Below are 15,152 nucleotides of genomic sequence, written 5' to 3'. Positions count from 1 at the left end.
TGGGAGTCCGCCTGCCGATGAAGGGGACACGGGTTCGTGCCCCGGTCCGGGAAGATCCCACATGCCGTGGAGCGGCTGGGCCCGTGAGCCATGGCCACTGAGCCTGCGCGTCGGAGCCTGCGCGTCCGGAGCCTGCGCTCCGCAACGGGAGAGGCCACAACAATAAGAGGCCCGCGTACCGGGGGGGAAAAAAAAAAAAGAGGATTACCTGAGACCGGATTAGAGGAGTGCAGGCCCTGCACACACCCTGATCTTATCAGCAACCCCACCCTTGAATTGTTTCTATAAAACTCCTCACCAAATCCTCCAGGTTGGGACACACAGCTTTTCAGGGCAGGAGCCCACTGTGTCCCCCTTTGCCTGGCAAAGCAATAAAGCTCTTCTTTTCTACATTACCCAAAACTCTGTCTCTGAGATTTGATTTGGCACCGGTGCAAAAAAGGCTGGGCTTTTGGCATCACCACCTCCATTTGTAAGGGTCCCAGAGTGCACCCCACACTCTCTGAAGACCAGGTTAAGGAAAACCATTCCTCGGACTTCCAGTAGGGAGCCTGCTCTCATTCTCCCCTCCACTGCCAGCTTTGACCACTTGCACTGCAGGAAGTCCTTCTAGAGGGCTCACCTAAGTCTCTCATGATGTAGCCTAAGCCCATTCAATGGACGCTCTGGTAGAGGCAGAGGACAGCTATTCATTACCCCCACCTGCTAACCTTTCTCTTGGATCTTGGGGCTGCATGTTAGCCTCACCTTAAGGCTTAAGAATGCTTCTTCCCAGAGCTTAAAAATGCTTCTGCCCAGGCCCCTCCTTCCATGTCACCAGAATCAGGTGGGTGGGGCAGGCGGGTAGGTTTTCACAACTCTCCCAGGTGATTCTACCGTACAGCCAGAGCGGAGGATGCTAGGGGAGATGGAGAGGCCAGAGTATGCCGGTTACCAGCACAGGCTCCGCTGACCTCCAGACTGGTCCACAGCCCAGTTCTGTCACTTGCTTGTCAGTGACCTTGGGTCACTGTCTCCAAATCTGTGAGGCTCAGTTTCTCCATCTGAAAACTGGGGCTACAGCACCTAACTCACCAGGTCATCCTGCAGATGAAGTAAGATGGTGGGTCCAAGGGCAGCAGGTACAGGCTATGTGGCGGGGACTTTGTAAAATCAACAGGTCGTTACCAAGACCTCTGATAATCTGTCCTTCTCAAAACTAGTTCATCCTGGTTGCTTTTAGCCCTTCTCCTTGAATTGGGATGTCTGCCCTTAGTCGTAAGAATAGCTCCCAAGTCATGCTATCCTGTTTCTTTGCGGGGCTGAGGGGTTAGGCCAGGACAAAGGTGCCATAAATGAGAAGATGCTCAGAGACCTTCTGAACCAGATCAACCTGGATCCCTTCCCTATGCAGGAATCCCACTTCATGTCTCTGCTAACCCACCTGAACCGTCAGAACTCCTCTGGTGGTGGCCACTGTGACCCCCAGATCTTCTGCTCCCTTGTAAAACCATGCCATCCCTATCTTGGATTGGGGTGATGGGGCTTTCTTCCCCAGCCATATAATAACTAAAGCAACAAATATTTATCATGTGCGACTCTGTGCTGGGGGCCCAGGCGTGTAGAGTAAGAGAACTGTATTCACTATTCCAAAGGAGCAAACGGTGTGGCGGGGGAGGCATTCTCATCTTTGAAAAGGGTACCGTCACCACGGATAACAGCAGTTCCTGCCTCACAGGGTGCTGGGGGTTAAATTAGTTAATGCAGGCGAAGTGCTGAGAGTGTTGCTACCCCAAAATAAGTCCTCAGGACCAGGAGTTGTGGGGTGAGGACCTGATGGGGAGGTACGCCAGGCTCTGGGGACCCAGGTGAGGAGCCCGTAGTTCAGAAGGGTGGAGGCAGGGGGGGTTCGCAGGAGTAACAGACACACCTACCTCCTGCCCCACTCCCTGGTCTGAGCCCCTGGAGCGCCTCTGGTCAGGGGATGGACGGGATGGCAACAGATGGCCAGGCGTGGGTCCTGGCCCCGCTGACACCAAGTCGGACTGTGGGTCCCACCCACGACCTGGCCATGTCCCGCAGCCCCCTCAGAGAGGAGCCCTGGGCAGGCCAAGGCGAATGGGAAGAATGCGTGGGCAGGGGCCGTGGAGGCCTCGTGGCAGGGGATGACCGGGAGAAGGTGTCATCACCACCTTCTCTGGGGCAGAAAGGGGGTGTGTGTCCGCCTTATAGTCCCTGGCCCAGCAGCAGCACTACAGGCTTGCAGGAGAGGCCAAGGAGGCCCCCCACAGGATCAGGGATGGTTTACGAACCCCAGAGCCAGGGGAGGACTGGGGTTGGGGGCAGGGGGATGTGGTAGAGGTGGTGCGGGGAAGGGATCAGGGATGCTGACAGCTTGGAAGCTGCGTCCAGAATCCAAGGGTACAGCTAAGGCACCTGGGCTTCCAGGGTGGAAAAGGAGGCCAGACCAGGGTCAGGCTCTCCACAGGAAGAAAGATAATAGGGTTTGGCCACATCAGGGTGTGGGGTGGCCTCTGTCTCCAGGACAGTCCCCTCTGCACTACCCTCCGAGCAGAACAAATTCTGCAGTCATCTATCCACCTAAATTCTCCGTAAAACTGTTTACAGCCCTTCCTAGCTATGTGATTAGGGGCAGGCTATCGAACCTCTCTGAGCCTCTGGCTTTTTGCCTGAAAAAACCCCCCAAAAACAGGGTTAATGAGAGACAGTGTGTTTAACACCCTTGCCAGCATGGTGGCCCAGAGTCAGGCTCAGAAGATGGCTCCCCAAAGCACCATCTTTTCCTATCAATTCTTCCTCTTTTATGCTCTCATTTTTTTGGCTCTGGGCCCACAGTCTTGTGGTGAGTTTATTCAAAGTTCTTATTTCAGAGAACGGAGACAAGGGGGCAGGCGAGCCTGAGAATGCTTTCTAAACCACCCCAAGGGTGTTCCAGGCAGAAGAAAATGATCTTGAGAAGGGGGGTGACCTTGAAAGTGACATAACCGGGGAGGGGGTCTGTGCAAACACCCCTACGGAGTCAAATTCCCCACCCAATGGTATCCGTCCCTGGGAAATATAAAAAGGAAGTACGGAGAACAACCAACATCCAGACCCACAGCTAACTGAGCTGCAGGTGCTGGCTGGAGACAGGCCCATTTGACTCTCCCCCGCTCGCTCCCCCCAGAGTAGCCCTCAGGTGACAGCACAGGCCAGCCGCCTCTCGCAACAGCACAGGCCAGCCGCCTCTCGCAGGGAAATCAGGAAGAGAGGGGGAAGAGCTGGGGAGGCGGGTGGCAGGAATGAGGAATTAGGCAAAGAAAAATGGCGCACAAAATGCAGAAACACCCCAGCATGCTTGCTTCCCAAACCTGGCCCATGAATCGAGGGGTGACAGGTCGCTCATCTCCGATGCCAAGAGCCAGGAGCTCCGGGCAGCCACAGGTACTACATCTGCACCTGCCAGCACTTGGAAAGAGGCAATAAAGCATAGCAGCAGGGCCTGGAATGCTAAGTGCCTGCAGCTGGGAAGGGACTGCCTTGCAGCAAGAGCCGCTCACGGCACACCTCCACTGGGCGAGGGCCACTCCCAGGGACTGGACCGCACATCCTCGCCTGCCCTGGGCAGCCCGCTGCTGGGGCCAGGGCAGCGGGCAGAAGAGGAGACAGGACAGGTGCACATGGAATGTAGCCCTGGGGGCCACCCAAGGCCGGGTGCTGGCCCAGACAGACAGGGATCTTCTGGATGAAGCCCAAGTGAGCTGGCTGATTTACGGAGGCTGGCAGAAAGCTGGGACGCTTGAGTCACTGGTAAATGAGAGTGGATCATAAAGCACCCTGGCTAAGCCAGACGTCTGGAAATACACCAGGGCCACATGCAGCTCACAGTGTGGCCCCATTCCTCGAAGGATAATAACAATAATAATGTTTATACAGAACTCGCAGTAGTGGTGCCAGACCCTGTTCTAAGTGCTTTGTATGCCTATTAATTTACTTACCCCTCACAACAACCCTGAGAAGTTGGTGGGTGCATTATCCTCCTGTTATATGCCTGCAAGGTGAGGCAGCACCGAGAGGCCAGGGAGCTAAGCACAGAGGCAGGGTTTGAACCCATGCAGTCTGTTTCCAAAAGCCCTGCCCTAGCCAGTGCTTCCCAAACTCTACCATGCCTGCCAGTCACCAGGGTGGCGTGTTGGCAGCTCCTGACTCAGTCAGTCTGGGGGCCTGAGACTCTGCATCACTAACACACTCCCAGGGATGCCTGGTCCCAAGACCACGCCTTGAGTAGGGCGCTCTAAATTACTATACTAGGTTCCGTGACAGCCCTTCACTGCAGAAATGAGTTTATACGCACTGCTCTGGCCTCTGGAGGCGAGTGTGAATTCCTCAGTTAACAGGGAGAGGCCCTCACAGGGTGTCAGCATCAAGGGGCTGGGGCTGGAGGAGGGAGTGTGAAGTCTTAAAATGCCCATGTCCACACCTCACCTCGGCCTTATTCAATCAGAATCTCTGGGGTAGGGCCCAGACTGGAATTTTTAAAAAGCTCCCTGGGTGATTCCACTGCGTAGCCATGGTAGAGCCCTTCCAGACAGACAATAGGGATGCCTCAGTCAATGCGTCAGACTCATTGAAAGTTCCGTGGGGTTAGGTCAGGGATTTCAAAGGTGCTCTCAGAAAAGGGGTGGCGAGCCAACTCCTAGGCCAGTTGATGGGTATGGCTAGGGTCTGCTAGGGTATCCTCTTCTTGTCCCCTGGGGCACCCCTGGAGGAGAGGGGCAGCTGGCAACCCCCAGCCTGGGATGCCTTTAGAGCACCCCGCTTCCCCCATCCATGAGCTTTCAAGAGAGAGCAGACCTTGCCCTAGATCAGCTGCGGAAACTGAGGCTCCTGACAAAGAGTAACCACACTGAACCCTCTTCTCCACTAAACCTGGACCTTAGCCCCCGTCCTATCTCCACCTGCCAGCTCAGTCTTAGCAAGAATCCTTCGAAGTCAGTTTATGGAGAATCCCCCCACCCTTGATATCTTATCACCCTCGAGATCTGATCAAGTTCTTCATCCCCCACCCTTGGTGTCTACGTCATTGGCCTGCCTTTAGCAAGAATCCCCCTACCCTTCATTGTAAATTAACTATACTTCAACATTAAAAAAAGAAATAATTCTCAAATGCGATGGCTACTTTCCAAGTAAGGTTAGTGACAATTTTTATACTAAACCAAATTATAATGAAACCTTAATTTAGGAGGAAAAAAAATCCCTCTACCCTGATGATTCCTCTTAGTAACGTTCCAACCACTGACCCCCTCACTTTGCTCCTTAGCTATACATCTCCACTTGTCCTTGCAGTATTTGGAGCTGAGCCCAATCTCTCTCCCTTACTGCAACAGTCTTGAGTAAAGGTTTCCTTACCACTTTAACAAGTGGCAGAATAATTTTTTCTTTAACACTCTCCCTGCCCGTGGGAAAAGTCACCCCACAAAATGAGCAGCCCCAGGTGGAGAGAGAGGGCTTGATGCCACTGCCAACCAAACTGAGACTCCTCACCTTGACATTCAAGGCCCAAGCAAAGTCTTCAAGGCCCAGGAAATTATCTCAAGCCTTATTTCTCTCTTATGTGCACCCCACATATAGCAAAACCAGATGCTTCACTGTTCCTAATAGACATCTGAACTTTCCTCCCAACCTGCCATAGCTCAGAGTTTTCCTTCCACCTGGAATGTCTCCTCCCCATTCTTCTAAGTTGCAGAGATCTCTCCCCTAATAACAAGACTACTTACGCCCAGTCTTCAATTCCCCATCTTCCATAACTACACAAACTCTTATCTGAGCTGGGTACATGGTTCTCCAGGATAAAGACAACACTTAAAGACTACACTTCCCAGCCTCCTTTGCAGTGCTTGTGGTCACATGACTGACCAATGCAATATGAGCAAAAGCAATGTGTTTTACTTCCCAGAGTGTTTATGTTCTTATAACTGTCCTTTTCCTCTTCCTATTTGATGTAATGGCTAGAACTCCAACAGCCATTTTAGACTATGAAGTGATCCTGAACATGGAAGCTACACATGGTGGAGTAACTAGGTTCCTGCACACATGGAACATCACACTAGCATTGGGCTGGCCCCCTCCAGACTTGCACACGAGAGAAAAATGACCTTCTATCTTGTGGTAGCCACTGCTCTTATGGAATTTTCTGCAACTCACTGCTGAACTTAGCACTGTTATATCCACTCTTTCAAACTCCTGGAGGCATGGACTCTGAATTCTTGGTTACCATATACCACGCGGCACAGAATCATCATTTGCGTCTCCTCCCCAAGTTAAATACTAAGCAATGTGAAGGCTGGGGCTGTGTCTTATCCATTTCCATCTTCCCCTGCCACCTGAAGCGTGAGGCCTCATATACAACACAGAGCATGTTTTAGGGCTGAAGTGAATTCCATCTACGTACTATACTCCACACAGCTTCCCAATTTGCATCCATACTCTTAGGACGCTGCAAGCCTCCCTGGAAGGGTGCACCCAAATGAAGTCGCCCTTCACCGCCTCCCAGGAGGAACACGCCTTACCAGGATGTCCGAGCCCTTAGGCTCCTCCACTGTGGCTGGGCTGGAACGGTTGCTGAGTTTGAATATCCAGTACTCCTGGGCCGTGACAAAGAAGTTCCACGGCAGCAGGCCACCGATGCCCAAGCCGAAGAAGATGATGTAGGTACCACTGAAGCGGTCCTTGGGCCTCTGCAGGCCGGGCGGCGGGCGGTCCAGCAGCTTCTCAAGCAGTGCTTCTTGGTCAGCTCGGAGAGAGCTGCTTGCAGTTCTGTAGGTGGAGTTGGAGCTTTGATGAAAGTCATCCTCTGAGACGATGGCCACTGTTGGAGCAGAGAGAGAAGCAGAGATGGGGCAGGTGATCAGAAGCTGAGGCCGGGACTCACCCATCCTACAGAGCCGACTATGTCCCCGCTCTGAGGTCTACAGGGTCACCAAGGCGTGGTTCGAGAGCTTCAGGTTTAAAGATTAGGGAGAAGGACAAGATGTCACACTGTAAGTGACCTCAGGTTCCCCCCACCCGGTCCATACAAGGGCAACAGAGTAGCAAATAATTGTGGGGCAGCTGGGAGTAAGGCAATGCGGCATGGTGGGGCCTGTGGCAATCAATCTGCAAGGGCAGATCTGGTCTCAAGGCATCGAACTTTCTAAGCAGCCACAACAAAAGGAATGAGGACCCCTGATGAGCGCACAGTGCTCTCTAAACGCTTCAACTTTATGTGAGAAAAGTAAGGAGCAGGAAAAGTGTGCAGAATATGGTACTATTTGTGCAAAAAAGCAGGGATGGGGTAGATGGGAAGGAGAAAATACACACATATGTACGTATCCTCTGGAAGGACGCAAAAAATCTCAAACAGTGGTTGTCTCTGAGGTGGGAGGATAGGGATGGGGAGGGTGGGGACTTCACTGCATGCTCTTCTGCACCTCTCGAATTCTGAACTTTGTGAATGTATTATCTGTTCAAAAATAAAATTATAAATAAAAATAAAGGCATTCAAATTAAATAATATTAAAAAAAAAACCAAACAAACAAATTCATGGTGTCTAGCACTGCCCCCAGAAGCTGGTTTGAAACATCTAATAGTCCACTCTCTCATTTCATTTGTGGGGAAACCGAGGTCCAAAGAACAGGTCACAAACCAGGCCAATGGCCAAGCCTGAGCCTGCAGCTCCAGCCTGGGTCCCCACCTCTGTTCATCACATCCCACCATGAGACAGCAACTCCCCATTTGTGGTAGCAGCTAAGACAAACTGAAGATTCCAGGTTGCCAGTAACAATTGTGTACATGGCCTTGGGCAAGTCACCATGCTCTGAGCCTCACCTTCCCCATCCCCACCCGCAAACCCAGGGAAGCCTTTTTCCAATGGTTTTTGTAAACTGCGACTGGCTGGCAATGCTGACAAACGTCAGCATCTTCCCTGCCATCCTGGGCTTGTCACCTGGCCGGCTGGCTGCGGAGTTTGGCTGCAAGGTAGCACGCCTGCTTCTATGCCCTATATAGGCCATGACAGCAGCTTGATAAATGGGAAATACTTCCATAAAGCTGAGGATGGGATACTCTGTAGTCCCTTCTGCAATAAACAAACCAATGCATCTCGGCTCACGTAGCAGTCTGAGCCTTAACTCAGAGCATCAAGCCAGGCCAGGTGAGATGGGAACACTGTGTCACAGAGGTACAGAGCCTTATCAGGCTCTGCTACTATTTCGGGAGAGCCTCACAACATTTCCCGGAATTAGGCAGGACAGAAATTATTGTCTCCTTTTTATCAGAAGCAAAGGATGAGGACTTAAGTCACTTGATTTGTCCCACATTCAAACAGTAAGAATTCCCGATAGTTAAAATTAAATCCAGTACTCATGCATGTCAAGGTCTCTACCTAGCACTTGAGGCTGACAACAGCTCAGTATAGTAGGTAGTACTCTAAGACCCATTTCACAGGTGAAGAGTGAGCCTCAAAGAGGTTGAGTAATTTGCCCAAAGTCACACAGTAAGAGTAAGGTTACATAGCCAAGCAGTCTGAGCCCATGTGGACTCCATGGTGTCCCTGGGAGGCAGGTGGCTGGCAACGTGCACCCTTGTCTGCTGGCTCTTGGCCAGTGAGTTGTGAGCAGCGGTGAAGGCAGCACTGCAGGGCACCCTCATCAATGTTTGCTGAATGAATGGACTCTGGAATGAATGGAATGAATGGGGGCAGCCAGGATGTTTTCCCCTGCTGGGGCAGCATATACCCTGCAGCAGGCAGGCAAGAGGATGCCGGATACTCAGAGCATCCGAGTCAGCAAGTCTATTTTAAACTCCCCTGGTTGAGCAGAGCCCTTTCCCAGCTTTGCTCACAGGGAGCTCAGCACTAACCAGACAGTGTGGTCACACATGCACATGCGTGCGCGCACACACACACACACACACACACACACACCATTTCTAAATTAGTGTTTAAAATGTAAAAATTATGACCCACGTAGGACAACAGACAAAGACCAAGTGGTTCCTTCCAGATGCTCCAGCTCCAAGTGTGGGTGCAGGGGCCAACAGCTCGGTCACCCAGGCCACAGTCTGCCAGAGTCCATTCTCAGCTCCAGGTATCTATTTGTCCAGGACCATTCAGCCTTGACAAAGCTTCTGAAGGAGCCTGGAATTTCCTCTCACCCAGGTCACAGGCCAAGGCACTGGAGTGAGCAAAGTCTTATTACTCTTGATGAAAACGAGCTGCTGGCTTTTGGATTAAAAAGAAAGGTAAGGAAGAGCCTCGGCTGGTGGGCTGGCTGTGGCCTGGAGTGTGTTCCTCAGGCACCTGCAGGAGCTGGTTGGGCTCAGCCCTGCTCCCGTCCTGGGTGACCTGGGGCAAGGGGCAGCCGCTGCACAAAGCAGCAGAAACTCGCGGGGCCTGGAGTCATTGCAGGCCATCCTCCAGGTCTGGGTGCTGGTTTCCAGGAAGTTTCTTACTGACTCTGGCAATCCCGCCTCTGCGTCTCTATTTCCTCACCTATGAAATGGGGGCAGGGGGGCTGGTGAAGCTAACCGATGGGAAAGCACTGCTGGGAAACACACGGTGCCGCCCAGAGGCCATGGCAGAATCTGCCTTGGGGTTGTGGACACCCCCAGCCTCAGGCTTCCCAGTTTGGACAGTCAGCCACCTTTTGGATACTCTGGGCTGACCTGTCCATACCCAGGCCCCCCATATCCAGGCGGTGAGGTCCAGTCTCAGGAAATCCATGGGGAGGAGGGCAGAGAATCTGGGGGAGAAAGAAGAGACCCAGAAAGAGGGAAAGTGAGAGGAAAGTAGGGGGAGGAGGAGAGAGCAGAGAGGGAGGGGAGGGACGCTGGGGAGAGGGGTCACAGCGAGAGGCGCCAAGACAGAGGCCGGAGTCCTGAGGCTCCCTGGAGCACCCCAGGAAGGCCGCGGCGGGAGGCCGCCGACCGCGCAAGCCCAGTGGGCGACCGAGGGCCTGAAGAGCTGGGCGGGGGCCAGACCCGCGCCCGACAGCCGGCCCGCACTTACTGTCGCCGCCGCGTCGCCGCCGCCGCCGCCGCCGCCTCTCCGCTTACGTCGGCCACTACGACGACTCCGGGCTCCGCGGGGCCGCAGGCCGGGCTCCGCCTCCAGGCGCCGCCCCACCCACCACCGCCCGCGCTTCCCGGTTTGCAAACCTTTCTCCTTCCGGCGCTCCCTGCGCTGCTACCCCATTTCACAGATGGAGAGAGTGAGGCGCCGGGCCGCCAGGTTCCCTGCGCAGGCGGGCGTGCGAGCGCTCCGTGAGCCGGCTCTCGGTGCTGCCGCAGCTGCTTCTCCACCGTGGAGCCCGACCCCATCATTTCCCAGAGCCCTGCTCCCCAGAACCCGGAAGAGCTCTCCACCTGCCCCCAGACTCCTGCAGAGTCTCACACGCTCTTCCCTGTTCCCCTGCTGTTCCCCGCACCCCACCCCCGCGCCGCCTGACGGACCCTCCTGTGTGCCAACACCTTCCAGAGGCTCGTTGTCTGGCTGAGGCAGGGGCGTAGTTGGGCCGGCAGCACGCGGTCCTCAGGACCATCCCGGCCCCACGAGGCCCTCCCACCAGCCGCCAGACCTTCCTGTCTAAATTACAGGCCAAGGCAGCCACCTTTATCCTACCCTCTCTCTGCTGTGCCCCTGACATCCACTGTCTCATTATTGTCACATGCCCTGAGGGGCCGGCGTCGCCTTGTGCCCCTATTACGGAGGGACCTGAGAAATCTGGGCTTGTGGGAAGCCCAGATGGAGCTGGGATGTAACACCAGCTCTGTCTGGGTCTAAAACCCCTGCGGAGATGCCCCTGACCCCACAGGGGTGAGCTCAGTGCTGGCTGCTCTCGGAGCCGGGGGAGGTGGCAGCCTTGTTTCATGGTGAGGCTCACAGAACACTGTACTTCCTTCATTAAGCAGACCTACTCTGTGCTCTGCCCTGCAATGGGGTCCCATGATATTGTGTTAGAATCAGGAATATATATTTGGTCTGTTCCCTTGTTCTGGACTCGACTGTCTAAAACCCATAGAATTTGCTGAGTGATGGGGGTGATGGGAGAGTCTTTTGTTGTTCATAAGGAGCCCCTTTCAACCTTACCTGAATTTATGCTAATGACGTGGGCTTGGTGGGCTCCAGATAGCTTCTGGATGAGGGCTGGTGGCACCAGAAGAACCCACCCAGGGATTAGAGGCTTGGAACTTTCAGCTCCACGCCCCCCCTCCAGGAAGGGGAGTGGGGCTGGAGATGACATAATCACCCATGACCAATGAGTTAATTAATCATTCCCACGTGATGAACCTCCAGAAAAACCCCTAAATGATGGGGGTTCAGAGAGCTGCTGGGTTGGCAAACACATCCGCCTGCAGGGAGGGTGGCACACCCCAACTGCATGGGGACAGAAGCTCTGGACCTGGTACCCTGTTCATTTGTATTCTTTATAATAAACCAGTGATAGTAAGTTAGCTCTTTCCCTGAGTGCCATAGGCCGTTCTAGCAAATTATTGGAAGTGAAGGGGATGTGTGGGAACCCTCGATTTTGTCACCAAGTTGAACAGCAGATTGGGCACGCTGGGTACCCCATACTTGTGACTGGAGTCTGAAGTGGGGGCAACCTTGTGGGACTGAGCCCTCAACCTGTGGGGTCTGAGGCTCCATGGAGTTGGTGTCAGAATTGAACTGAATTGTAGGACACCTAGCTGGTTTCCAGAGAGTTGGAGAATTTGTTGTTGGTATGTATATCAGAGAAAAGAAACCCACCACATTTGTTGTCGGAAGTGTTGAGAGTAAAAACAGTGCAAAGACCCAAAGGTGCCAAGGGCTGGGGCCTTGCTTTGGAGGAACTTGTGCTCTCCCTGGGGGGACAGGCTGCCAGGGGCAGAGGATACAGGAAACCCTGAGGCTGCAGCCAACTCTGAGAGCAGACCAATTCCAGGACCAGGGAGGGGATGGGAACGGCTGGGCAAGTGGGCAGGCCCCAGTGATTGGTGGGATCCGCTCCCTTGGCCCGTGTTGTTGTGGGCTGGCTGTGGAGGCCTCTTCTGATAAGGCCTAGGAATGGAGTAGCAACACTTTCCTGCCTGGAGGGCCGTCTCCTCTGTGTCTGGGGTGGGGATGAGGCATAGAGGCATTGCAAGTGGGCGGAGTTGATGCCTGCTTGCAGGCATTGCCAGAGCATGTCAGGGAAATATTTGGAAACAGTACACTGCTGCACAGCCACTGGGCATCCTCATTGTTCTGAAATGCACGTGAAGAAGAAAAAGAAGGGGGGAGAGGAAGGAGGAGGTGAGGGAGAAGAAGGAGGGCCGGGGAAGAGAAGGGAGGGAGGAAGAAAGGAGAAGGAAGGAAGGAAAACTCAAAACATCCAAGGTGCTCTCCACTGGGTTGATACTTTACAACTCGGCGCTATGAGAAAGCATCCCGTCACTCCTAGGCTTGGAAATACCCTGAAAGTTCCGAGTGCTGGACAGAAGCCATCTCACTATTACAAAGGGACTTGCTCCTGGCCCCAGGGAGCTGGGATGCGATGCTATGGACTGGCTGGGGAGGCCACCTGGTGTGGTGGACAGAACTGGAGCCAGATGGCCCTGGGCTTGGATGCCATTTAGGCATCCCTAGGAAGACAAATCTGGGTTCCCTCCTCTGATCATCCCAACCTAACAGCCTTCTATGAGGCCCAGAGGGGGGCCCTGCAAGTAGTAACAACTGCTCTCAAAAAGCTCTGGCTGCCCTCCCCCTCCCCCTAGCAACCATCTCCTTGAGCCTAACACACAACCCCAGGGGTTCCATGAAAGGAGGTTGGGAGTGGGGACGGGGGGAGGCTCACATAAACTCCTCATTTCACCCAAAGCCTTAAAACCTGTAGGCGATTAAGCAATAAGAAGAGCCTGCGCAGCAGGAAGGCCACCAGGGGGAGGCTGAGGCTTCATCAGGCTGGTGCTGCCATCTCGTGGCCTTTCCCCGTCACTGCCATGCTCCCAGGCTGGGCTGGCTCCGTGCATTTCCTGCTTTCTAGGATTTCCTGGGCCCCCAAGTAGGGCACGTGGCTCCTGAGAGATAAGGGATCGTCCGTAACTGCTGACCCATAACTCTCTGCTCCCACATCACTGGTTCAAGTCCTTACCACCTCTCTGGCTCAAACCACCTCTCCTCTGCTTTGCTCAACTGCTCCCTCTGGGGAATGTTCTGGACCTCCTGGAGGCTCCAGCCCCCAACCCCATCTGTCTCCCCTCCCTGCATTGGGCATTTTCCTTCCAGCCAGAGCCAGCTTAGATCCAATGGTCCATCATTTCGGTAACATCTTGGCAATACCCTCAACTCCCATGCCCCTCATCTCCCAGTGGCACTGCCGGTCAAACCCCAGGTGAACCCACCTACACCTGAGCGGAAGAGCCTTGCTGGAGAAAGTCCCCAGCAGGTCAGTGGCTCCACTCTAAATTCATGTCACCAACCTGGGATGGGCCTCCAGGATACCGGCAGTCCCACTACACGTCTTCGTTCCTGCTCTCCGCAGGAGGGCTGCCACCTTCCTTCTCCACTCACCTCAAACACCTGGACACACCCCATCCTGAGATGGCCTTGCCTCCTGCCTCCTACTTGGCAGAGAAAACAGAAGCCACCAGGGAGGACCTTCCTCATTTCTCAGCACCAAATATGCTCCCATCTGCTCCTGCTTTTCTGTCTATCTTTCCAGTTACAACAGGAAAGTTGCCCTCTCTGTCCTGGGTCTGCTCCCCCTCCGGCTCCAGATCCCAACCCCTCCCCTCCCACCAGCTCAGGAGCCTTTCAGGATCCATCGATCCTTCTCTTTCTTACACCTTCAACCTCACACTCCTGAATGCATTCTTTCCACTGTTTCTTTTGTTTTTCTTGTTCGACGTTTTCTGACGGAAGTATAACCTACATATCGCCTGGTGTACAAAGCATAAGTGTAGCGTTTATGAATGATTACACAATGGATGCATCCATGCCACCAGCACCCGGGTTAAGAAATGGGACATTACTAGTGACACGAGCTGGAACCTGGGACCTTTGCTGTAGTGGATGGGGGAGAAATGACTCCAGGGTGGACCATGAGAGCTGTTTTCAAATATTTGATAAGCTTTCAGGGACTAGAAGCCTTAGACTTACTCCTGTTGGTTCCTAAAATCAGCCCCTACAGTGAAAACAAGTAAGCACTCAAATGTCAGCTGTTATTATTACTGTTAATAAGTGATGAGTTCCCTAACTCTGCAAGTATTCAAGCAGAGATTGGTCAAGCCCATGTGTGGGCCGTTGTGAAGGGAATTCTGGCATCAGGTGAGGGTGGATTAGATAATGGCCAAGGACCCCCACCTCTGCCATCCTAGAAGTCTGTGAAATGGATCCCAATGAGCCCCTGTAGTTCTCAGGGGCTGCCCTGCCCAGTGTAACCCCCTTGGGTTATCACAGCATTTACCGGTGTGAGTGCAGGGCATCTGTCCCTGAGCTCCTGGTTATAGGGGAATCGCTGGGACCTGAGGGCTGGCAGCTTAGCCCTGCCCTGGGTTTCATCAGGCAGAGGAGAGGCTCCCGGGAAAAGGACCAGCCGAGGCTGCCATCCCATGGAGGGACGCAGGAGGGGGGCTGGGGCAGGTGCCACTGTCCTTGTGATGCAGCTCGGGGAAAGCAACGCCCAGACAGGGGCCTCTCGGCAGTCTGCAGAGAGGGCCAGGGGCTCGGGACCCTGTCCCAGGCAGCAGAGCCCTGAACCAGAGCAGTTCTGAGCCTGACCCTCCTCTGCTTCAAAACCCCTCCGCAGCTCCCACTACCTAGCAGGTCACAGACTGGGTGGGCCTTGTTTGGCCTACCCAGTATTTAAAGAAATTTGAGCCCAGAATTACAAATGGAATGATTTCCCATACAAATCCTAATCCTGGTTTCTGGTTTCTAAGAGCAGGAGCTTGGAGCAGCCCTGGGTACTCACTCCTGCCTGGCAGCCACCGTTTGAGCCAGTAGTGAGGGCCTCCCTTTCGGGTGGGCTGTGGGGTCTTGGGGGAGCCACAGTCGCCACTTCCCCCATCACCTCCCTGTTGCGCTGAGGCCCAATGAGAGAGGCCACTTAACAGAACACTTAGCCTCCTGCTTCCTTGAGACCCGTGCTGCTAACAACAGTGGAAAGTGGGCAGT

General features: G+C 54.0%; 1 protein-coding gene across 5 annotated transcripts in view; it reads right to left on the bottom strand.

Moving 5' to 3' along the window:
* Positions 1 to 10,095, bottom strand: part of SLC29A3 (solute carrier family 29 member 3) — a 43,343-nt gene extending 33,248 nt beyond the window's left edge. For 2 of the 5 annotated variants that reach the window (XR_003797019.1, XM_029245125.1), the window contains exons 1-2: positions 10,026 to 10,095; positions 6,549 to 6,847 (exon numbers count right to left, since the gene is read on the bottom strand). Coding sequence is in view for 2 of the 5 variants with exons in the window: in XM_029245125.1 (XP_029100958.1) it covers positions 6,549 to 6,847; position 10,026 (300 nt within the window). In the remaining 3 variants the exon portion in view is untranslated. Of the gene's footprint in view, positions 1 to 6,548; positions 7,298 to 7,338; positions 8,034 to 10,025 lie in introns of those variants that run through there. The other 3 variants (XR_003797017.1, XM_029245126.1, XR_003797018.1) reach the window with 2 other exon arrangements.
* Positions 10,096 to 15,152: the final 5,057 nt, after the last annotated feature.

The sequence above is a fragment of the Monodon monoceros genome, unplaced genomic scaffold (genome assembly GCF_005190385.1).
Source record: "Monodon monoceros isolate NGI ecotype Baffin Bay Population unplaced genomic scaffold, NGI_Narwhal_1 Super_Scaffold_4, whole genome shotgun sequence".
NCBI lineage: Eukaryota > Metazoa > Chordata > Mammalia > Artiodactyla > Monodontidae > Monodon > Monodon monoceros.
The sequence above is the reverse complement of the archived record's forward strand: the minus strand, read 5'-3'. Positions and strand labels throughout refer to the sequence as shown.